Consider the following 24,368-nt stretch of genomic DNA (forward strand, 5'->3'; position numbering starts at 1 on the left):
GGCTGGCGGGTGCGGTGCGGTGTGGATTGGGGCCTAGCCGAGCCGGCGGCGGCGGCGGCGGCGGCGGCGGCATGGCCAAGCAGTACGACATGGTGGAGTGCCCCTTCTGCGATGAGGTGTCCAAGTACGAGAAGCTCGCCAAGATCGGCCAGGGCACCTTCGGGTGAGTGCTCCGCCGGGCCCGGCTCACCGCCAACGGACGCGGCCTGCCCCGGCCTCAGCCCTCAGGCCTTGTCCCGCTCAGCCCTTGTTAGGGTCCTTCCCGCATCCCTCCCTCTTCCTCCCCCGGCCCCTCATATTCCCACCCTGGCGCCCTGCTCTGTGCCAGGATATGGCAGAGTTTACCCTGGAGACAGCAGCGGCGTTGCCCTGTGTTCCGGTAGGGCTCTGTGTTGGCTCCTCCAGCCCTACGGATCTTGGGTGCAAAGGGGATGTGGCTGCGTTGGGCACAGAGCTGTGTGTGTGGTGCTGCGGTGTGTCTCGGTTGGGGTTGTTCCTGGTCGGGAGCACTTGGTTCCTTCCCTGTGCTGCTCACGGGTTGGTTTGTGTTGTTATAGGGAGGTTTTCAAAGCCAAGCATCGTCAGACGGGCAAGAAGGTAGCGCTGAAGAAAGTGTTGATGGAAAACGAGAAGGAAGGGGTAAGTGTGTGAGCATGGCTGGGCAGGGATTGGGGGGTTCACAAGCGGGAGTTAATCTTTGGGATGGCAAAAATGCACTTTCACTGTGTTATATAACAACATTTATGGCTGTAACATGGATGTGGGCAGCATCCCAGCCCTGTGGCCTTTTGCCTCCCCTACCTACACTGTGATAACGTTGGTCCTTGTGGTTGCCCAGCCAAGGTGTCCCCCATGTTATCACCCTTTTGGCTACAAAGGCACATGGCAGCAGTGCAGTGCAGTACTTGTGTGGTGACTGGGCTGCAAGGAGCTGCTGCAGTGATGCTGCTCACACGTTCTTCCTCCCCTGCCACCCCCAGCACAGCGCTCTACGCTGGCTGTTGCTTGTGGAGGAACTGGGTAGCGTGTGAAAGGCACGTGCTCAGGGGTGTGCAGAGGTGGGGTAAGTTAACAGCTTAAATGGCATGGGCAGCAGCTGGAGCCAGGCTCTGCCATGTTCTGTTGTGACCAGGCACCATGGTAACACCTCTGTCTCATGGCGGAATCTTCATCAGCACCGGTGCTAATGGTAAATAAACTTGGACAATCCTGGTGTTTGTGTTGTATTTTAAACCTCTCATTGCCCTTTAGTGACTTGTTGCAGTGGTGCTCAAACAGGTCCCATTACCAAGCAGCTATGGTCATGTCTCTCCTGTTCTCTAGGCAGGGGTGGCCTGGTCTCCTGCATCTCTAATCCCTCTTCTCTCTTTCTCCTTTCCAGTTCCCCATCACAGCCTTGCGAGAGATTAAAATCCTCCAGCTGCTCAAACATGAGAACGTGGTGAACCTCATCGAAATCTGCAGGACCAAAGGTAACTGGCAGGGTCTGCCTTGTGCTGGCTGCTGCTTTTGGTTCATCCCTTCTTTACAGCTGAGCAGGCTGGTGTGTTGTGCTGGGAGTGGGGTCCTCCAGCTGAGCATGGGCTTCTTCTGTTCCTGTCTGTGATGTGGGGTGTTGCTGCAGCTTGGCTGGAAAAGCTGTTGTCAGTCCTGCTAGGATATCCCTGTGCCATGGCAGTGAATGCTGCCTGTGTTGGAAAACTCCCCTGTGAGAGGCTTTAAATAAGCCACCACCAGAGACACTTTGAAGCAGAGAGTTCTCAACCAGAGCTGATCCTGTGGCTGTTCACAGGAGCTGGAGCTGTCCCTCTCAGCTGTCTTATGATGGTTGGGTTTGTGGTAGCTCTGAGCTGAGACTCGCTCAGCACCTTTCTGTAGGTGACAGTAACGTGCTGTGAGGGCTGGAGCTCCAGATGGGGGTGTTCTGTAGCTGCTGTACCACACACAGTGTTCCTTCACTGCGTGGCTGGCGTGCTCAGTGCTCCTGTGTCAGTGGTACGGCTTTAAAACATTGGCGAGTTTGAATATATCGTTCTCTTAGGTACATTTTTACTGGAAAAATGCTTTTGAAAGTGGCAGCCAGTGTTTAAACCACAGCATCCAGTCAGTCACTGCAGTTAAATAAACACCAAGTGGCTTGTGATTGATCTTGAAGAGCCCGGTCACTGAACTGGGAAAAACCCCTGGCTCAGGAGCAGGGATTGCAGTTACTCCAGTGCTCCACTGTATGTAGGTTATGGTCTGAACAGGTAGGAGTGAAACCCAGAGACAGGTTAATCTGTAATTCATTGTGTGGTTAAGTTGGGATGACTGTGCCTGGCAAACCCAAGGTAAATATTTTTGGAAACACACAAGTTTTGTGTGTTTTACTGGAATTCCACTTTTCATCCAACTCCACCTTGACCTTAGCTTGCAGTGAAACAGAAACTTCACATTTGCTGTTCTCAGGCTTGAAGGTTTCAGAAGGGGCTGTATCTGTGTAAGGAATTGCAAACCCAGTATGGCAGGTAGTGATGGGTTTCCACGGGGGCTGAGCTTAGGCGTCCTTTGCTGGTTGGAGTTGCTCATCAGTGGGTTTTGCTGATTACAGCTGATGAAAATCAGCCTTTATAGTGTTTTGCACGTCTGCTCTAGGAACAAGATTGGAATCGGCTGCTTCGTGTGAGGTTTCCTGTTACTGTAAATTGCAGTTGGAGCTGGAGTTTTTCAGTCCCTTTGATTCAGATCAGTCTATTTATGTAGATGCAGTTTGAGGTTGTGGAAAACCTCACTCTCTAATCTTATATTAGAGAGAGTCTCTGGTTCTGCATTTCCCCAGGGGCTGTCTTTGCTGGTGCCTCCTCTATCGCTGATGCCATCAGTGATAATGCTTGGCTGGCAGCGAGGTGTGTGTGCACCTACCAGCCACAGCTTGCAGGGAGGAAACCCCACAGCCGTTACTGCACAGAGCAAGCACAAAGTGAAGCTTTCAAAGGATGTCGTTTCCTTTCTTTGCCTGGCTGATGACATTCACTGCTCTCATCCTCATCCCCTGTTCTTCCATTGCTGGTTGTGCTGTCTCAGTGAGTGTTTAAGAAGGATCTTGAGGCTGTCTCTGGTTCTGTTGTGTTCCTGTGCCCTGAGGTTTTGTCTGGTGAGCACTGTATGAGCAGCGGGGTGGCTGGGGGGGGCAGGAGGAGCTGTGATGGGGTTAAGGGTCCCGTGCTGACAGTCCCTCTTTGCCTCTCCCATAGCTTCTCCCTACAACCGCTGCAAGGGCAGTATCTACCTTGTGTTTGACTTCTGTGAGCACGACCTGGCTGGCCTCCTCAGCAATGCCCACGTCAAGTTCACGCTCTCAGAGATCAAGAAAGTGATGCAGATGCTATTGAATGGACTTTACTACATCCACAGGAACAAGGTAACAGACCAGATCCATGCTCTCCATGGCTTTCCAAGGAGCCCATGTCTTAGCACAGGCTGGAAAGGAGGCCAGAATCCAAGCGCCCTCTAGCACTGGGTACCCAAGGAGGGGACCTTCATGGCTTAACCTCTTGGTGTCTGTCCTTGTGCAGATCTTGCACAGAGACATGAAGGCTGCAAATGTCCTGATCACACGGGATGGAGTCCTGAAGCTGGCAGACTTTGGGCTGGCTCGAGCCTTCAGCCTGGCCAAGAACAGCCAACCCAACCGCTACACCAACCGCGTGGTGACCCTGTGGTACCGGCCGCCAGAGCTGCTCCTAGGTACAAGATGCTGGGCTCTGCTCTTCTCTGCCCTTCTCCTTTCCCCAGGTGACTAACACAGCATCTCTGTTTAGGGGAGCGGGACTACGGCCCCCCCATTGACCTGTGGGGTGGAGGCTGCATCATGGCCGAGATGTGGACCCGCAGCCCCATCATGCAGGGGAACACGGAGCAGCACCAGCTCACCCTCATCAGCCAGCTCTGCGGGTCCATCACGCCGGAGGTGAGGGCGAGAGCATGGGCAGGGAGGAGGGAAGTGGTGATGTTGGCAATGGCTGGGATCAGGCACCCCTGCGTCTTTTCCCTGCTCTGTATGTTGGCTTCTGTGTGCTCCCAGTGCTGGAGTGTGGCAGGGAGGCTGGGGAAGCTCCTGCAAGTGCTGGGTGCTGGGTGCACTGTGCTTCCCTTGTGTAAGCTACAGCTGACACCTTACCTGTGTTCGGCCTCCTAAGGAAAAGAGGATGAACCTGCCCTTCCAGACCTCCTTTGGGAAGGGCAAGTCATATCTTTGAGCACAGAGAGGATGCTGGCTGCTCCAGTGTGAAGGAGCAGAACGTTACATGTAGGAACCTGGCCTGTGTTTGGGGGTTGTCTCTCAGATAAACACCCTCTGAATTCCTGCTTAAAGAAGAGTGGGGTTTTTTGATCACCTTGAAAAGCCTCTGGAGTTCTGACTTGTGACTCGTGGCATCCGCTTATCCTGGTGTGAGCGCTCAGCCCTTGCTCAGCTCCTTATTTAAGAGCAGCTTGTCCTGCCCTCTGGTGGGGACTGAGCTGAGGGCTCTCCGCCTGTGTTGTGCAGGCAGCTGCAGAGGCCTCAGGGTACATACATAATGTGCATACATTATGTGTGTACACTGAAATCCCTTTCTTTTGTATGTAGATACCTGCTGTGGGTGAGAGGAGTGCTCATGATTGCATCATGCTTTGCTCTGTAAGGATAAAAGGTGCCACATACATCCCGGTTGTTACTTAGCAATGAGTTTTGTCACTCAGCCTTTCTGGATGCTGGAGCTGTGCTCTCTAGTAGTAATCCTGTGGGAGAGCCAGAACTCCTGGAGCATCCTGCATGCCGTTCCCACACCACAAGGATGCTGTCCTGACTTGTCCACACATCTCCAGGCTTTAGTGCACCTTTTAGTGCCTCCTTCATCCTGTGGGAACAAGGTCTGCTGGCTTGGGAGTTATAAACTAGCATTGTCTCAGCAGACCTCGCCCTGGTTTGCCTGAAGGGGTTCACATCAAGAACGGCTCGTCCTCTCCATAACTATATTGTCCCAACTCCCCTTTCCCCTGCCTTTTCCCAGGTTTGGCCTAACGTGGATAAGTACGAGCTGTACGAGAAGCTGGATCTCCCTAAGGGCCAGAAGCGGAAGGTGAAGGACCGCCTCAAAGCCTACGTGAAGGACCCCTATGCACTTGACCTCATCGACAAGCTGCTGGTGCTGGATCCCGCGCAGCGGATCGACAGCGACGACGCGCTCAACCACGACTTCTTCTGGTCAGACCCCATGCCCTCGGACCTCAAAAACATGCTGTCCACCCACAACCAGTCCATGTTCGAGTACCTGGCCCCACCGCGCAGGAGAGGGGGGCACATGCCCCAGCAGCCACCTAACCAAGGCAGGAACCCAGCTGCCACCAACCAGACTGAGTTTGACAGGGTATTCTGAGCAGGGGCGGCCCCAATGGGGTCCTGACTGGGAGCAGGGGTTGTCCCAGTGAGGTCTCTGCCTGGGAAAGGACTTTCTTCAAGGTGAAGTGCCTTGAACTGCGCTCTGTCCTCTCCTCATGCAGCAGCTCAGCCGCTGTGGAGCTGTGTGACTGGAGAGACTTGTTTCCCTGCAGCTTTGCACAGAGCTCTGCCCCCCTTGCAGCAGCCTGTAGTGGTGATGTTCATCTCGCAGAGCGGTCATGATGGACCTGGTGATGGAGAAAGCGACTCTCTTGGTGCTGAGGCTCTTGGCAAATGGTGCTGTGACCAGCAGGACTGGGGGTAGCTGCTGGGAGATGCTTCTCTCTTGGTTGATAGTAGCTCCTCTATTAGCTCCTCTATGGTGTATCTTCTGAACCCTGAAGCTTTGATGTAGGTTGAGGTGGGTGCTTCTGAGTAATGCAGAGCTGTCTTGGGGAAGGCAGCGTTGCTCTAGGCAGCATTACTAACTCACTGGAGTTGGGCTCCAGTCTAGTTTGGGCTTACTGGGTGGCACAGCTTGTTCCATACAGCCAGGATTTGCAGTGGGAATCATTGGGCTGTAGCAGCATGCAGCACCTTCACTGCAAGCTGTCTGCTCTCCCCTGTGGCATCTTGGCTCCAGTTGGGCACTGTGATGGTGTGTGGTCACCTTCTAGACCCTTGTGGGACCAACTCAGTCCTTCCCAGCTCGCTGAGCACTTTGTCTTCCATAGCCATCAGCTGCAGATGGCTCCCTGAGCCCCACGGATCCCAACCAGGTAACGTATGTGCCATGCAGGGGGGGGATAACCTTTGGCATCCGGTGGGTTGTCCGTTAACCAGGCTGGTGGCCAAAGCCACGTTGGTAGCTTAAGGTCTCAGGGGAGGACGCGGTGGTGAGCGGGGCCGTTCTCAGGACACAAAGTGAGGCTGATAAAGGACATGTACAAGGTAAATCTCTTGGTGTGGGGCTCTGATTGCGGCCAGGGGGTGGAGTGTGTGTGTGTGTGGGGTTGGTTTCTTTGGCTAAACCAGGGTTGGTTGCAAGCAATGAGCCAGATGGCTTCAGCTGGTTGTGAATAAACACGATGCTGTCCAAAAGGGCTGGGTTTAACCTTTGTGTCCCTCTCGCTGAGCAGGGTGAGCTGCAGCAGTGCTGGGATGCAGCACCCCTGGCCCTACCGAGGACAGGCACCCAGTTTGGGGGGCTGGATGGTGGCATTCCCATGCTGGTGCCTTGCTCTGCACACCCCCCCCCCCCGAGGGTCAGCGCTATTAGAGCTATGGTGGGTTAACGCTGCACTGGGGGCACTGGGTGAGGGTGATGCTGCCGGGGCAGGGGTTGCCTGCGCCCCAGAGCATCCCTTGGAGCCCCAGTGCATGGTTGGGGGTTTGGGGTCATTCCCCTGCACCAGCCCCTCCGCATCGCTGTTTCCATGGTGAGGAACGAAGGTTCCGGGTCCGTTATCCCGGTGTGCCCCCCATTGCCCTTCACAAACATGGCGTCGTCGTGTCGTGTCGTATCATTGTGTCGTCGCCCCCCGCCGCAAAACGTGGCTCGCGCTGCCCGCTTCCAAGATGGCGGCGGTGGCGGGAGGGGAAAGGAGGGGGGCGTGGCCGCGCGGTGGGAGGGGTGGGGGGCGCGCGTGCCTTGGCGCGGCGGGATGGTGGCGCGGGGCGTGAGCGCGCTGCGCGGGGCGCTGCGGGGCGCGGGGCGGGGGTTCGGCACGTGGCCCGCGCGGGCTCCCGCCATGGATTACCAGGTACCGGCTATGGGGGGGGGCACCGGGGGGAGCGGGCACCGGGGGGGCTCCCCAGCGCCACCGGACCCGCAGGCCTGCAGCGGGGTCTCATGGGGAGGGGGGCTCCGAGCTGCTGTGGCTCCGGTACCGGCGTGCAGCCCTTGGCCGTTGCGCACCATCCCTGCCCGCCGGGTGCTGCGGGAGCCGCTGTCAGCCCGCAGAGCCTGCGGCAGCCGTGGTGGCACCGGGCAGACCGCGGCCTGCCCCGGGGGTCGTGGGGTCCCCGGGATGCGGAGCCCCCCCCCCGGACATGGAGCCTGTTGGAGGTGGGAGCATCCCCAGTGCCCAGTCCCTGCCTGCTGGGATGGAGCCCGCTGGGGCGTCCCTGCCCCAGGGCCAAGGGCTTGTTCTACGCTAGGGCCCCACTGCAGCACGCACAGCGCCGGGGCCAGGCCTGTGTGTCCCCCCCCATGGGGGTTCGGGGTGCTCGGTGCCACCTGTAACGGCGGCACCGGTGTCCCACGTGCTCGCTGTTGCCTCATCGGCGCCTCTGTTTAACCACCAGCGGGGCGGCACCGAGCACCGCCCGCGGCGCCTTTGGGTGCTGTGGGTGCTGGTGCGGGGCCAACGCCACCCAGGGAGGGAGGCGCGGTCCCTCCCACTGATAAATGCCGCCATCCCCGTGGCATCGCGGCGCAGGTGCTGCCGGAGAGCAGGGTTAAGGGGGGGGGGGGTGTACACCATGGCGGAGATACCAGTGGGGCGGCTGGAAGAGGATGCTGAACCCGATGGGGCGCTGGGCAATGGGTGCAGACCTGATGCTGCGGTGATGGGCACCGCTTTAACCACCCCTATGGCGGGGGGGGGATCGTTCCAGGATGCCATCCGGACCCTCAACACCCTCCAGACCAACGCCAGCTTCCTGGAGCAGGTGAAACGGGAGCGTGGAGACCCCCAGGCCCAGCTGGAAGCCATGAGGGGCTTCTTGGAGAGGAGCGGACTCAAGGTGAAGGGGGGGGTATCCCCAACGTTGTGTGTCCCACCCCATGCTGGCGGCCCATGCATGGCGCTGGTTGCCCTGGGGGTCTCACCGGGTGTTTGACCTCGGGCAGGTCGAGGACCTGGATCAATTGAACATCATCCACGTCACGGGGACGAAGGGCAAGGTGAGGCCGGGGGGGGGGTCACCATCACCAGTTCCCTTTGCTCCTGCCCCAGTGGGATGGGGAGGGTTTAACTCAGCTCCCCGCAGGGCTCAGCGTGTGCCTTCACCGAGTGCATCCTCCGCAGCTATGGGCTGAAGACCGGGTTTTACAGGTGGGTATGGGGGGGTCAGGAGGGGTTTTGGGGGGTGCTGGTGGTGCCGTGCTTGACTGTGCCCCCCCCTCCTCCTTCAGCTCCCCTCACCTGGTGCAGGTCCGAGAGCGCATCCGCATCAATGGGCAGCCCATCAGCAGGGAGCTCTTCAGCAAGTACTTCTGGCTGGTCTACAACCGCCTGGAGGAGACCAAGGTGGGGATGGAGGGGGGGTCCCTCCCTTAGGACCCCCCCCCATGGGCCATGTGTCCCATGCAGTCCCCTTACCCCCGCTGTGCCCATCAGGACCCCGCGCGTGGCAGCATGCCGGCGTACTTCCGCTTCCTCACCATCATGGCTTTCCATGTCTTCCTGCAGGAGAAGGTAGAGGAGTGGGGACACCGAGCTGGGGATGGGGACATGGGGTGGGTGAGGGTCCTTGGGGATGCGGGCACATGGGGTCCAGCCCCATACTGGGGCAGGGCTTGCATCAGTCGTGCTGTAACAGGGGATGCTGTGCCAAAAGGATGGTTTCCCATGAGTAAGATACGTGTTCAGGCGTGGGTTTGGATGGTGGTGATGCCTTCATCCCTGAATCCATGGGGACACCCACTGCTGGTGCCTCTGATGGCTTTGGTGTCCCTGTGTCCCCAGGTGGACCTGGCAGTGGTGGAGGTTGGCATTGGCGGTGCCTACGACTGCACTAACATCATCAGGTAGGAGCTGTGGGGCAGAGCCTGCCCCTGTGCCTGTTATCCCTATGGTGGAGGGGGCAGCATGGACGCCACCACGCTGCATCCCAGGGCGCCGGTGGTGTGCGGGGTCTCCTCCTTGGGCATCGACCACACCAGCATCCTGGGGGACACCATGGAGAAGATCACCTGGCAGAAGGGGGGCATCTTTAAGGTACGGAGACGGCCCCATCCTGCTCTGTGTGGGTTCGGGGTGCGCTGCCCGTGGGGCTGAGCACCCCTGTCCCCGCAGCCCGGCGTGCCAGCATTCACCGTGGCACAACCAGAGCGGCCACTGGAGGTGCTGAGGGACCGAGCGCAGGAGCGGGAGGTGAGCTGGGCAGCAGTGGGGCGGATGTGGGGCACCCCATAGTGAGGTGGGGGGGGCTCAATCTCCTCTTCCCCCAGTGTCCCCTTTACCTGTGCCCGGAGCTGGATGACTTTGAGGACCACGATGCCCTGGAGCTGGGGCTGGCGGGCTCCCACCAGCGCAGCAACGCTGCCCTGGCCCTGCAGTTAGCACGGATGTGGCTGCAGCGCCGTGGCTGCCGGGGTAAGGATGGGGGGCACAGGGATGGGGGGGGTCAGACCTTGCCGTGGGTCCCAGGACCTCAGCACAGCGCCCGTCCCATCAGGTCTTGGGGAGCTGAAGGAGATGCCACCAAGCACCAAGCTGGCGGGGAGACCGGTGCCACTGGCGCCTGCATTCCATCCCACCGATGCCATGATCCAAGGTGCAGTATGGACATGCCAGACCCCCCCCATCTCATAGGGCTTGAGCCAGGGGGAGCATCCTGTGCCCACATGTGGTCCCTATGGGGTCCCAGCCATGCCCTGTGCCCCCCCCCCCACCAAGGCCTGCGGGACACAGAGTGGCTTGGCCGGACCCAAGTGCTGCCCCATGGCCCCGTGACGTGGTACCTGGATGGGGCTCACACCACCAGCAGCATCCAGGCCTGCGTGCGATGGTTCCGCCAGGCTGCCCTCGGCCAGGACAAACCCCATGAGTAAGGAGGGGACAGGAGGGGGTGCACGCACACATGGGGGTCCCCATGGGGCACTTCTGACCCATCCTTTCTCACCACAGCGGCTCCGAGGTTCGAGTGCTGCTCTTCAACGCCACGGGGGACCGGGACACGGCAGCGCTGCTCAAGCTGCTGCTGGTGAGGTTTTGGGGTGCAGGGGTCACTGTGTGCTGGGCCCTGCTTTAGTGTCAGTGTGGGGAGCAGAGATGCTCTGTGCTCCTGTTTGTATCCCACCTCCATCCCTCGGTGCATGGGGGCACTCGGATCACCCCGTCCCGGTCCCATGTGTGGGTCCTGCAGGCTCTGTCTCCCCACAGCCCTGCCGCTTCGACTACGCCGTCTTCTGCCCCAACTTCACGCAGGTGACATCGGTGACCAGCAACGCAGGTGGGTGTTGGGGAGCCGGGGTCTGCTCCATCCCCGACTCCCCTAATCCCTGACCCCATCCCTCGCAGACCAGCAGAACTTCAACGTGACGCTGGAGAACGCCCTCACCCGCTGCCTGCAGAACCAGCAGACCTGGACACGGCTGCTGGAGGAGAAAGGGGGCCAGGACCCCTGGCTCCCAGCCCCACTGCGGGTCGGGGGGCTCCTGCAGCCGGCCCCTTCCCGAGGGACCCTGCTCCTCGTGCCCCCATCCCCGCGACCCCTCAATTCCCCGTCCCTGGTGTTCCCCTGCCTGGCGCAGGCGCTGCGATGGGTGGCGCAGGGCCGGGACCCCCACCTGGCAGCACCCATGGGTGCTCACCCGCACCCTGCTGCCAGCAGCGGGGCCGTGCTGCTGCAGGAGGCGGCTGCCATCCGTGTCCTGGTCACTGGGAGCCTGCACTTGGTGGGGGGCGCCCTGCGGCTGCTGGACCCCACTTTGTCCCAGTGATGGGGGGGTACCCCCTTGGAACGCCCTGAGGATGCTCGGAGGCGGTTGGGGGGTTCAGGGGACCCCCAACCCCTTCCTGCCTTCACCCTCTTCACCCCAGTGCCTTTTGCCTGTGCCCCCCATGGGGACATTGGCTATGGGAGGGGGGGATGCTCATGGCCCCCAACCCACTTCATTGGGAAGACCCCTCATTCTAGGGGGCTGCCCTATGGTGTACCGGGGGGGGGTGCGGTTTTGGGGGGTGGTCCTGAGCCCCCCCCCTTTAGAGCAGGACTAATTTAATGTAGGAGAGATTTTTATTATTATTAATAACAGTTTGTAACTTGGACGTGGAGCTGGAGGGGGTTAGGGGGGGTCTGCCCATCCCCCCCCCCCAGCTCCCAATAGACCTCTTGCTGCTCCCAATGGTGCCTGCTGCCTTCTTGGGGGGGACCCACTTCTGCCTGTCCCCATTTGATGGGGAGCCTTGGCGGGGGGGGGCTTTGGCAATAGCTGCTCTCCCTGCCTCCCCCCTCCCCAGCATGGGCTGCCCTTGGGGGGGGCCAAAGCATTCACTGAATGAGTAACGGAGGCCCCCACCGGGCTCGGCCTGAGATTTGGGGTAAAAAACCAGCTGAATGGGTGCGGGCTGGGTCCCCCAAGTCTGTGCCCCGCGGGCTCAGGCCATGCTGCTGGTGGAGCAGGGGGTGCTCTGGGTGCTGCCGATGCTGTGGTTGGTGCTGCTGCTCTCTGAGGCTGGCGCCGTGCTGGAGACCGGCTGCAGTTTGGAGATGGGACCTGGAGCACGGTGAGGGGCAGGGGGGGAGATGCCAAGGGGAGAGCAGGGTCAGGGGGGGGCTGCTGGGGACCACGGCTGCTCCCATGGCAACCGGCATCCCCCCGGCAAGGACCCTTCTGGGGTTGGTACCGTGAGATGGGTATGGGCATGGTGATGGCAGGAGCAGGAGGAGAGGCAGGGGGGACCCCAGGGCAATAGGGTCCATATACATATATATATATATATATACATATACACACACACTCTCTCTCTCTCTCTCTATATATATATAGAGACCCCATGGCAATAGGGTCCATATACATATATATATATACACACACACACAGACACACTCTATATATATATATATACACACACACACAGACACACTCTATATATATATATACACACACATGTACACTATATATAGTATACACATATATACACACACATATATGCATAGATATATATACTATATATGTAGATATACATACTCTATATGCTATATATGTATGTGCATATATATGTGTATATATACACATGTATATATACACATATGCATTTATATGTATGTATAATGTGTATATACATATATATGTATAATGTATATATACATATATACGTATAATACATATATGTATTTATGTATATATGTGTATATATATGTATATATGTGTATATATAAAAGTATACATATATACACATATATGCACATACATATGTATATATGTGTGTATATATACACATGTATATGTGTATATATACACATGTATATATACATAGATATACATATGTATGTATATATATGCATTTATACACATATATATACACATGTATATGTGTGTATATATATATACACACATATATAGTGTGTGTGTATCTATGTGTGTATATACATCTATGTATATAAAATTATCCACCCTCAGAGGGGTTATTCCCCTATGGCATTGCCAAGAGAGCCATAAGGATGCTGGCAACACAGCAGCCTGGCCCCTGGCTACCGTGGCCATTCAGGACATAGACAACCCAGCAAGGGACATGTGTGTCCCCCCCCTGCGCATCCCACAATAGGGATCCCCAGGGGTGATGGATACTCACGGGTGTGCGAGTAGATGTACCAGAGCCCGGCAGTGAGGAGTGCGCCGATGAGGAAGGCACCAAAGGTGATGCCCAGGACAGCAGCCAGCCCCAGCCCGCGGTCTGTGATGGAGACAGCACCATCAGCACCATCACACCACAAGGGGGTCCCTTTCCATCCCTAATCCCACCCCAGCCCCAAACTCACTGTTGGTCAGCCTCCAGCCGTCCTTCACCGTCACCTCCAGGACCTTCTCAAAGATGGTGTTGTTCTGTGGGGTGGAGGTCGGGCTCAGAAGGGGGACACCCGCACCCCACCATGGGGCAAGGCTCATTGGGAAGCAGGGATGGGATCAACCCCTTGCGTTACCACCACCGATGATGGGGACCAACGCGGTGGCATCGCAGGGACCTGGTTTGGGGGGGGGGGGTGTTACCTGCAAGCCCGCCTTGCACTTGAGCGTGGCGGAGAAGGGGACGCGGCCGCCCTCGGGGACGATGTAGGTGAATCGGAAGCGCCAGACCTTCCTGCCGCGGGCGCTGGGGGGGCCCTGCAGCACGGCCACCCCTGCACTGCGAGCCTCCCCCCCCTGCACCAGCAGCACCGGCTCCCGGCCCGGCACCGCCAGCCAGCACTCCTTCAGCTGCAGGTCGGCAGGGTGGTCCTCCCACCGCATGGATGCCTGCGCAGGGATGCGCACCGGTGAGCGGCACCGCCATGGGGTGGGATGGGCGCATCCCTCCCTATGCGCACCGGTGATGCGCACCAGTGAGCGGCACCGCCATGGGGAGGGAGGGATGGATCTGCCCCCATCCCAACCGGGCACCGATCAGGGGGTACCTGCACAAACGCCTCCTTGTTGACCTCCAGCTCTGTCTGGGGAGCCTCGAAGGCGGCCGTGGGGAAGAGGCGCAGGAAGAGCTCCCGTGGGATCTTGCACTGGAAGGCTACCTGTGGGGATGGGGGGGACAGCACTGTGGGGTCACCCCACAGCATCCTGCCGGTGCCACTGGCACTGTTATCTCATGATGAGATAGCATAGGCTATTATATCCCCATAGATATCATAGAATATCCCCATGGATATCATAGTATACCCCATGGATATAATAGAATATCCCCATAGGTATAATAGAATATCCCCATGGATAGCATAGTATACCCCATGGATATCATAGAATATCCCCATGGATATCATAGTATACCCCATGGATATCATAGTATACCCCATGGATATCATAGTATACCCCATGGATATCATAGAATATCCCCATGGATATCATAGTATACCCCATGGATATCATAGAATATCCCCATGGATATCATAGTATACCCCATGGATATCACAGAATACCCCCATGGATGTCATAGAATATCCCCATGGATATCATAGTATACCCCATGGATATCACAGAATACCCCCATGGATGTCATAGAATATCCCCATGGATATCATAGCATCGGAGTGGAAAAGCCCTTTAAGCTCATCAAGTCCAACTGCTCCCCATCACTGCCAAGGCCCCCACTAACCCATGGCACCGAAGGCCTCATCTGCTTGGTTTATGAGCACTTCTAGGCACAGTGGGTGATTCCACCACTGCCCCGGTTCCCCCATTCCAATGCCTGATGAGGGGAAAATGGGGTCCAGCCCCATCCAGCAGGTCCAATGGGAAACCTGGCTCTTACCCGCACGCTCCGGAGCACTGCGCCCTTGGCCAGGTTGAGGATGAGCTGTGAGAAGGGGAGGAAGGTTGGGTCAGATGAGCGGTCCTCAGTGCCGGGGTCTGTCATCCCCAGTGGGATGGGTTCCACCATAGGATGGGATGTTATGGGATGGGATGGGAACCGTGTGGGATGGGATGGGAGCCCCCCCACACTCCCCCATCTCCCCCAGCACACAGCTGCAGCAGCCCTGGGCTGCATGGGGGATGTCTCCAGCCACCCAAAGCAACGAGGACCCCATGGAGATGCCAACCCCTTCCTCACCTCGTTCTTGGCGTGCTCCCATCCCTCCAGCGAGGTGCCGCAGTGGCTCAGGGGGGTCCTCAGCATGAAGTGAGTGGCGTTCTTCTCCGCCTGGCAGCTGATGTCCCGCAGGGTGATGTTCACCACGTCCTTGATGGGCTGCAGGGAAGCACCCAGCGCTCTCATTCGATCCCACACATTCACTCATTCACACATGAGTTTGAGTGTGAATGTGTGAGACAAGGGTGCCAGCACCCCCCCCCCCATTCAATACTGGTGGTCTCTGGGACCCCCCATCACCCCTCACCTCCAGGTGGGACCTGGCGATGACGATCTCCATGGTCTCATCCGTGCACTTCCATGGCTGGAGCATCAGCAGCAGCACGTGGGGCAGCGAGTACGTGGTGGGGGACGGGGCTGTGGGTGTCACGGGCACCCTCCTGACCGCCTCTGTGCCGTGGGGAGATGTGGGGCTAAGCAGGGGCAGTGGGACCCCCCCACCCCACATCCTGCCCTGCGCCCATGGGGCCTCACCGTGGTCCTGGATCTCGAGGCTGACGCGGGTGCTGGCGGGGATGGTGGAGTAGGAGGCGATGATGCTGTAGTTCTTCTCGAAGGCTTTGGCAATGAGGCCCTGCTCCGAGTCGGGCAGGAGCTCCCCAGGGAGCAGCAGCGAGGAGATGGGAGCGATCTTGTAGCTCCCAGAGACCTAAGGACAGAGGGGGAGCAGCACAGGGGAGCTGAGCAGGGATGCGGATGGTTGGGGATGCTCAGAGCAGGGGCAGCATCAGGGGTCATCCCCATTAGGATGGCTTACAAAGGGCTGCCACCTCCCTGTACCCAATGTCCCCAGTGCCACCCTCCCAGTGCCATTGGCATGCCCTGGACACACACACACACATCCCACCCAGCCCTACCAGGAACTGGATGTGGCAGTTGTTGACGGAGAGGGACCAGGTGATGTTAGCCCAGCTCTGCAGGATGAGGATCTGGTTGCTCACAGCTCTCTCAGGACAGCTCAGGGTCAGGTTCACCTCCGTGATGGGGAAGCTGTGAAGCCACAAGATTCCCCCTTCCTGCATCAGCATTCCACACTAGAGGCTCCCATACCCGTGGTGCTCTGCCTATGGGCCACATCACCCCTTCCCAAGCATCACCTCCAAGCATCTCCCACCCTCCCATGTGTGGTACCTGGGCTCAGGCTGCAGACGGATGATGTGGGCAGCCCTGGTGCTCTGGGTGTCCCCTCGTGAGCATCCCTTCATCCCATGGAAGAACACCTCCGTCTCGAGGTGCAGCGTGGCATCAAAGCGCTCCTGGGGGATGCAGTCCGGGGGGCTGGCAGGGTCTATGGAGGCAAAGGGGGGAGTCACCAAACAGGGCTATGGGGTGGGGAGATGCTGAAGGCCGGGGCATCGTTCCCCATAGCATCTCCCTCAGGGCCTCGGAAGCAGGAAGACCCCAGATCCCCTAAGCCAGCCCCATGCACCTTCTCCCAGGCGCAGCTGCACCCAGCGGGGGTCCCGCAGCTCGCTGTAGGATGTGATGCCCCCATAGGCATCCCGAGCCCAGGCCAGCAGCGGTCCCTCGCCGATGGACACAGCCAGTGCTGAGGTGATCCCCGTGTCCAGGCGAGCATCCTGCAGGGCGAGCACAGCCTGAGCTGGGGCAGGGGGGGAAGCACATCCCTGCCCGGCACCGGCTGCATGGGGAGAGCAGGGAAAGCCCCAGTGTGGAGGATGCAGCCGGTTGGGCATCCCTGGAGCCATGGCTCCATCACGGCTGGGGTTGGGGTCACCCGGATGAATGGAGGGGTTCAGAGAGCAGCCAGCAGCATGCGGAGAGCTCGGCCTGCTTTATTATTAGCCCCAAACAAAGCAGGAGGTTTATTTTGCTAACAAAGCTGGCTGGAGCCAAACCCATCCCTGACCTTCCTCCCACCGGCCGGAGGAAACGGGAGCTTTTTCCAGCCCTGTGCGTCATCCCCTGCCTGGCCGGGCTCGTGCTCAGGCTCGTCCCATCCCCGCTTCCCTGGGGTACCACCAGCATTGTCTCCGCAGATAAGGGGACCCCCCCTTAACGCATCCCCCATCCCTGCCATGGGGATGCGGCACTCACGGTGCGGATGAGCAGGTCCGGGCATGGGGAGGTGATGGTGGCGGAGCAGCGGGAGCACACGAGGATGAGCACCACTGACCGGGTGCAGCCACCGGCTCGCGGTGCGACCAGCACCTTCAGTGGGGAGGAAGGGGGCTGTGGGGAGAAGGGAGAGCATCACCACCATGGACACCGAGCACCAACCCCTGTCACCTCCCTGGACACCCCATCTGCCCTCGGGCTGGTTTTGGGCAGGGGACAGGATGAGGGATGCAGAGATGCCCCATGGCTGTGAACCCACACTGGGGGAGCAAACACCCCCTGGCTCCCCTGAGCAGGGGATCAGCGCATCTCCACCTTGGGAATGGTGGCATTGCCACACTGGGGTCCAGGGCACCCCCTTCTTATGGACCAGGGCATCCTTGTGTTAGGGACTGGCTAATCTCTGTGCTGGGTACCAGTGTGTCGTCCTGCTACGGGCTGGGGTGTCCCCACAGTACAGACTGACATCCCCACACCAGGGACTGAGGCATCCCTATGCCAACAGCCAGAGCATCCTCACACCCAGGACTGGGGTATCTCCACAGCAAAGACTTGATATCCCCATACAGGGACCAGGGCATCCCCACCCTGCGCACCAGTGCATCCCCATTGTGTATCCCCCACCAAACACCAGCTCATCCCCATCCCGTGCACCAGAGCATGCCCCTGTGGGTTTCCCCATTCCAGCACCGGGACACACGGGAACAGCCGGCACACTGGCCAGGAAAACCAGGCTGGGAGCAGCCACCAGTGCTGGGCACAGGGCCTTTGGGATGGGGCCATGGGCAGGCTGGGATGCCTGTGTCCCCATGCTGGGGTGCCCAGGGTCCCCGGTTGCTGTTTTTCCTGCCCTGCTGCCGCCTTTTAGGTAATTATTTTCTATTTCTTTTCTTCTGCATCACGGGATCTGCTTATAGAAACCAGCTTCCAGTAATTCTTCTATAAGTGGAGCCGCAGGGCTGGGTGCCGCAGCCGTGACATCAGTGCGTGTCCCCTGCCGGCACTGGGGACAACCTCAGGGCACAGCTCACACTGGGATGGGGTAAAACGGGCCCTTGTCAAACCCACCCTGAGCAGCGGCTCCCAACCCGGCTCCCTATGAAAGCAGAACTGGGAGGTGGTGGAAGTGGGGGGGACGTGGCACCAGGCAGCCCAGGGCTGCGTCTGAACTGGGTGCTGATGGGAAGGGAGTGGGGTTGTGCTGCAGAGCAAACCCATGTGAGGGTGGAAACCCAACCAACAGCACCGGTGCCAGGCAGGGATGCTGGGCCCGGCCTCATCTGAAAGATGCTCAGGGCACCGGCAGCTTGGTTATTGACCCTTTGGCAGGACATGATAACGCTGACAGCCAGAGTTCTGCCAACCTGGCTGCTTTCAAGTGATGTCCCTCCTTGCATCGCTCCTTCCATCCCTCCATCTCTCCTTCCATCCCTCTATCCCTCCTTCAATCCCTCCTTCCATCCCTATTTCCATCCCTCCATCCCTCCTTCCATCCCTCTATCCCTCCTTCAATCCCTCCTTCCATCCCTATTTCCATCCCTCCATCCCTCCTTCCATCCCTCTATCCCTCCTTCAATCCCTCCTTCCATCCCTCCATCCCTCCTTCCATCCCTCTATCCCTCCTTCAATCCCTCCTTCCATCCCTATTTCCATCCCTCCATCCCTCCTTCCATCCCTCTATCCCTCCTTCAGTCCCTCCTTCCATCCCTATTTCCATCCCTCCATCCCTCCTTCCATCCCTCTATCCCTCCTTCAGTCCCTCCTTCCATCCCTATTTCCATCCCTCCATCTCTCCTTTCATCCCTCCCTCCTCAGTGTGGTCCCCACTCAGTGTCCATAGCTCCATCATTCTCCTGAGTGAGGACCAGGCCATCTCCCCAGGGAAATAGGGGTTCCTGGGATGTCCAGCACAGGGATTGCTCTGGAATCATGGACTGGTAAAGAAGTTGCCTGTAAAGACTTTAAACCCCCAGTGACACCAGAGACACCAGTGGCTGCATGGGGAAGGGAAGCTTGGACACCATGGAAGAGATTAATCTGGGTCTTCTCACTGCTTCTTAGCTTTAAGAGCTGGGTCACCCTCCTCAGTGCTGGGGTGACAATACCGGGGTGACAGCCCCAAGGTGACAGCGCCAGCCCCCATTGACTCACCTTGGACCACTCGACGCTGAGCACATGGACTTCATGGCCGGTGCGCAGGGAGCCGCTGCTGACGCAGCCCCGCGGCACGGTGCTGGTGGCGTAGGACAGGGCGATGGGCGGCTCCACCGCCACCGGCTGCAGGTCACAGCCCTCGGCTCTCCCGGCCTCTGTGCGGGAAACAGGAGCCATCAGTCCCCGCTGCGGACGTGGGGTGACACGGGAAGGGGGGGGGGGGGGCCGCATTGCAGGGCCCCAGCACCGGCACAGCGCCCATGGGGCCATGTGCGACGTGTTTGCTCAGGGATCATCCAGCGCTGCCAGGACCCCGCCGCAATCACGCTAATGACCCTGGGATCCGGGATGGAAAACTGCCGCGTGCCAAAACTCGCGCCTGGTTATCCCAACGATGGGGCGGTGGCGGAAACCCCCCCCCCAACTCCCCATTTCCCTCTGTGCTGCAGGAAAGTGGGAAGCTCAGGTATGGAAATGGCTTTAAAGCTCATCCTCCGCAGGCGCCGAGGCGTGAGCTTTGCCCCATCCCGAACCCCCTGCGCGGCGCGTGAGCGAGCAGGGCCGGCGGGCGGCTGCCAAGGGAAATCCTGAGTGCAAGCAGCCGTTTGAAGGCCTGATCCTGTGTAAATCCGCCTTCGCCTCGGCCGTTTCCTCTGCTCCGGGCTGTCCTCGAGCTGGCCCCTGTGATGCGACGTGTCCCAGCGACCCACTGGTGCCCCATTGAAGGATGGGAGCTCTGGGGCTTCCCATTGGGACACGGTGGCTTGGGGTGCTGGGTTTGCTTTGGAGGTGGCCACATCCCGTCCTATTCCAACTTTTCCCATCCAGGAGGTGTCTGTTCCCCGCACCAGGGCTCACCCAGTGGGGATTGGAGGTGGAGGGTGCGATGCTCTATTATCAAGGCTTAGGGATGCAGCCGGCAAGGGGCCACTTGCACCATCACAGTGTCCCCGTCCCATCGGGATGCTGTGGCTGCGGCCGCAGGGTCACGGTGCAGACCCCCCTGGTGACGCTGCCTCAGACCCACCTATTGTGCATCGCTTCCTCCCCCCCCCAGCGCCGCGGCAGCATCGGGAGGAAGATAAACAGCCGCTTATCTGCGCTCCGCAGCCCGCGTCCCTCTTCCCCTCCGCTCCTGCCCCGAGGCACCGGGCACGGCCACGCGGCTCGGCCGGGCAGAGGACGGGCAGCTCGTCCCACCTCCGGCAGCATCCCGCGGGGAGGTCAGGCAGGGCCAGGGCTGGACCAGGGATGGTCCAAGTGGAGGGGATGCGGGGCACAGCGGTGCCAATGGGCACCACCGGCATCAATCCCTGGGGAAGGCAGTGGGCTCCAGCGCTATGTCCGGATCAGATAAGGGGGCGCAGCGGGGCCGCCCGGGGCGATCAGATAAGGGCACTGTTATTTTTGTACTCCAGGAAAAGGAAAAAAAAAAAAAAAAAGAACAAAAAAAAAGAAAGAAAAGAAAATCCATTTTATGTTTTTCCAGCCGCCCGCCCTCTCCCTCGCTCTGGCGCGGCGGAGACCAAGGACCAGGGATGGTCCCATTGCGGGTTAGGGGCCAGCGAGGGCATTCCAGGGTTTTTTTGGGAGCGGATCAAAGGCCTTGCGCAAGGAACAACACCCGGGGCTGGCGGGATGGGGGGGTGCGAGGCTGGGGTGGCTCCGGCGGCGCAGGATGCCCCATGGGACGGGCAGCGCCACTCCGGCATCCCAGCATCCGGCTGTGCCGCCTCGGCACTTGTGTAACGAGCTGCCCGGCCTCAGCATGGGACAGGGATGGGGATGGATCCTGCACTGCCAATTGAAGGGGGGGTGTCACCCTCTGAGACACCGCTGGTGCTTGGACCATGTGGAGGTGGCATCGGGGCTCAGATGATGGGGCGGATGGGACCGGGGTCTGGGGCCGATGCAGACCACATCATTCCTGCCCCTCTCTAAGTCAGCCTCCCCCAAGGACAGGATGGGATGACCCAGCACAGAGCTCACCCTGCAGGGAGCAGACACAGCCCCTGCCAGGGGGGGAAGCACAAAGTTCCTGGCCTCTAAAAGCTGCTGTGTCCAAGAGACCCCCCCCCAGCACTGCACCTGCACGGGTACCCCAGCCCCATGGTTCCCTATGGGGAAGGGGCAGCAGAGTGACAGGTGAGGGAAGGATGTGGCATTTGTGCACAGGTAGGGAGGACAGGGACCATATGGCACAGCAACACATGCCCAGGACTGTATGACAACAGTGTGTTATACACAGTTAGCTACATAGGATAGGGACCGTATGGCACAGCTACATAGGATGGGGACCGTATGGCACAGCTACATAGGACAGGGACCCTATAGTACAGCTAGATAGGACAGAGACCATATAGAAGAGCTACACAGGATGGGAACAATACAGCACATAGGATAGGGACCGTATAGCACAGCTGCATAGGTGTGGGATGGTACAGCAGAGCTGAGTAGGACATGGTCTATATGTCAGTTACACAAGACTGTGACCATAGAGGCACAGTCACATAAGACAGGCACTGTTACGCAGGACAAGGACTGTATGGCACAGCCACATAGGCAAGGGACCAGACAGCATCACTAGGACAAGAACTCTGTTACACAGCTCCATAAGACAGGGACAGGATGCAATAGCTGTGTTGGATGCAGACTGTAAAGCAAAAACTATGTAGAACAGGGACTGTATAGCATGGCTAGACAAGACAGGGACTGTACGGCACAGCTACTCAGGATGGGGACCAAATAGCACAGCTACACAGGACTTAGTCCATATAGCACAGCTACATTAGTGCAAGGACTGCATGGCACAACCATGTAGGATAGAGACTGTATGGGACAAGTACAAAGCACACGGGCAGTACAGCACAGCTACATAGGACAGAGATGACATTGCACAGCTGTGTGGGATGGGGACCAGATGGCACAGCTCCACGGTATAGGGACTGTACATCACTGATAGGGAGGACAGGGCCCCTATGTCACAGATACATAGGATGCGGACCATATGGCACAGCTATAGGATGGGACTGTACCGCACAGCTACACAGGACACAGACCTTATTGCACATACACATGAGACGGGGACCGCATGGCACAGGCCCAGGACAGGGACCATACGGCACAGCTACAGAGGACACAGAACTTACTGCACACTACACAGGATGGGGACCGAATGGCACAGCTATGGGGAGCACAGGGACCCCTGGCACAGCGACCAGGGGTGACAGCAGGCAGGGAGTGGACACCCGACCAGCATCCATCGGCGCTGGTCACTGCGGTGCCTGGGAGGGACCGGCCCCGGCCTTCCCGGTTCCCCTTCCCTCCACCATCCCCGGTCCCCAGCTCCCTGCCCTCCATCCAGCGCGGGTGTCACCCTTTGGAACCCCCCCTGCGGCTTCACAAGGACCTCGGGGTGGCTTTGGTGCTTCCCTGCCCAAACTGCTCCAGGGGCGGATGAGCCCCGAGCTCCGTCCCCACGGCCCACACGGGGCTTTCCCACTCTTTACCCCAGCTCCTGATGGTTCCCCCCCGCACGGTGCCGGGAAGCCACCGAGCCCCCCGGTTGTGCCATTGCTTCACCGGGGACCCAGCACCAGCACCTTCGGCGGCTTCTGAGCGTGGTGACGCAGCCCGGATTTCGGGGGTCCCGCTGTGTGTGTGTGTGTGTCCCTCACCGGGGCTGGGGGGTTCATCCCTCCTCACCCCTAGCGCTGCCCCCCGAACCCTTCCCTCCCGTGAGGCTCCCAGCGGTGTCCCTGCCCCCGACGGCACAGCCGGGACCCTTCAACCACGGACCGGGATTCCCCATCCCCACCGGGTCCCGCCGCAGCCGCCGCCCCGGAGGTCCCGTCCAGGGCTCCCATCCCGGTTCCCCGCAGCCCCCAACTCACCCGTGCGGCCGAGCAGGGCCAGCAGCAGCGGCAGGAGCGGGGCGGCGCGGGGGCCCATGTCCGCTGCGGCCGCTCCCGGGGAGCCAGCGCCGAGTGCCGGGCGGCGGCAGCGGCAGGAAACCGACTCCCTTCGGAGGAGGGTCCGCGGGCGGCGCGGCTCCGCGCCGGGAGGAAATGCCGCTGGCGGCAATGGGGCCGTGCCGGCGGCGGGGGGGGGGGGGGCGGCGGAGCCCGCCCGTAACGGGGAGGGGAAGAGGAGGGACGGAGCGTAAACACCAACAACCCCCCCCCGTGCCTCAGTTTCCCCACTGCGCCGTGCGGGGCATCACCCCCGAGGATGCGCTGGGGATGGCACCGGTACCCGGGGGTTGAGGGGGTGTCCCCAGAGACCCCCTGGGCTGGCACTGGGTGCGGTTCACCCCCCAAAAGACACCCGTGGGTGCTGCTGCAGCACGGCCCGACCTGCACAGTGAGGAGGGGGATGCCTCTGGGGATGGGGATAGGGGCTGTCCCACCGCACCCCGACATTCAGCCCACACTGCTCCCAGTCAGCATCACAGTGGGGTCACCATGTCCCAGGCTGGTTGGTGCCCTATGGCTCTGGACACCCGCCCTGGGGTTATGCTGGAGATGGAGGGTTCACACAGGGCATTGCTGCCTGCTCTGCCTGTACCCTTGGCCTCGCTGTGGCCAGGGACTGCCTGGACATCCCTGCCTGGACATCGCTATCTGGGGGCAGCCTTGGGGTTAGGAGGTCCCCTGGGACAGGGCAGCCTGGGTTCGGGGGTCCCAGTGAAGCACCACCGAGGTGGGACCCAAAGGGTGGCTGGGGGCACTCAGGGAGCCACTTGTGCACCCCTGCCCCACTCCTCCCATGCGTGTCAGTGGGTGCTGCCCGAGCTGAGAGCCCTCCCCCGGCTGACGGTGAGGCTGGGACCCATCCTGGTGCTGAGGGGGGGCACAGACCGGTCTCCATCCCGAGCCAGGGTCGCGGCCATGGGCACAGCTGCCAGGGAAGCCAGCGAGGCCCCTCCGCAAGGGCCAGGATGCCCCCGGCCGTGTCCGTGGCCCTGGGTGAGCAGTGGCCACCTCCCATGACAGAGCACTGCCATCTCCTGGGGACCGCGGGGACGGGTGCTCGGCCGGGGAGGAGGATGGGGACCAGGACCAGGCACCCGCACCCCTCTCCCCGCAGGGCAATGAGTAAGAAGCCCTCGATGATGGACCCCGGGGTAACGGTGGCTTTGGCAGTGCACTCAGACCTGTGCGCCCTGCATCCCCAGCACAGCATTTCCACCCCATCGTGGTTTA

General features: G+C 59.7%; 3 protein-coding genes across 4 annotated transcripts; 2 read left to right on the forward strand and 1 right to left on the reverse strand.

The window, feature by feature from the left end:
* The first annotated feature begins 58 nt into the window (after window positions 1-58).
* Window positions 59-5,429, forward strand: CDK9 (cyclin dependent kinase 9). Its single transcript, XM_061352896.1, has 7 exons — window positions 59-163; window positions 558-639; window positions 1,382-1,472; window positions 3,234-3,400; window positions 3,555-3,726; window positions 3,801-3,949; window positions 5,034-5,429. The coding sequence occupies exons 1-7, from the start codon at window positions 72-74 to the stop codon at window positions 5,397-5,399; spliced, it is 1,119 nt and encodes a 372-aa protein (XP_061208880.1). The 5' UTR covers window positions 59-71; the 3' UTR covers window positions 5,400-5,429.
* Window positions 5,430-7,057: 1,628 nt separating this feature from the next.
* On the forward strand, window positions 7,058-11,290 carry FPGS (folylpolyglutamate synthase). Of its 2 annotated transcripts, XM_061352898.1 has the most exons (15): window positions 7,058-7,164; window positions 8,021-8,149; window positions 8,256-8,309; window positions 8,396-8,460; window positions 8,541-8,655; window positions 8,746-8,823; window positions 9,094-9,155; window positions 9,243-9,345; window positions 9,424-9,501; window positions 9,579-9,723; window positions 9,806-9,904; window positions 10,027-10,177; window positions 10,258-10,333; window positions 10,513-10,582; window positions 10,651-11,290. In XM_061352898.1, exons 1-15 carry the CDS (start codon window positions 7,066-7,068, stop codon window positions 11,070-11,072), a joined length of 1,746 nt encoding a protein of 581 aa, XP_061208882.1. In that variant the 5' UTR covers window positions 7,058-7,065; the 3' UTR covers window positions 11,073-11,290. The 2 variants fall into 2 exon arrangements, with proteins under 2 accessions (XP_061208882.1, XP_061208881.1); XM_061352897.1 differs by lacking the exon at window positions 7,058-7,164 and having other exon boundaries at window positions 7,886-8,149.
* A 432-nt stretch (window positions 11,291-11,722) lies between these two features.
* ENG (endoglin) lies at window positions 11,723-23,240 on the reverse strand. The gene is made up of 15 exons (XM_061352899.1): window positions 23,058-23,240; window positions 19,162-19,319; window positions 16,990-17,124; window positions 16,361-16,511; window positions 16,063-16,219; window positions 15,789-15,921; window positions 15,406-15,580; window positions 15,179-15,321; window positions 14,893-15,030; window positions 14,593-14,637; window positions 13,748-13,858; window positions 13,344-13,589; window positions 13,115-13,178; window positions 12,928-13,029; window positions 11,723-11,849 (listed from the first exon to the last, which is right to left on the reverse strand). Exons 1-15 carry the CDS (start codon window positions 23,113-23,115, stop codon window positions 11,731-11,733), a joined length of 1,935 nt encoding a protein of 644 aa, XP_061208883.1. The 5' UTR covers window positions 23,116-23,240; the 3' UTR covers window positions 11,723-11,730.
* Window positions 23,241-24,368: the final 1,128 nt, after the last annotated feature.

The sequence above is a fragment of the Neopsephotus bourkii genome, unplaced genomic scaffold (genome assembly GCF_033783945.1).
Source record: "Neopsephotus bourkii isolate Nb327-2 ecotype Australia unplaced genomic scaffold, CSIRO-AGI_Nbou_v1 NB_659, whole genome shotgun sequence".
Taxonomy (NCBI): Eukaryota; Metazoa; Chordata; class Aves; order Psittaciformes; family Psittacidae; genus Neopsephotus; species Neopsephotus bourkii.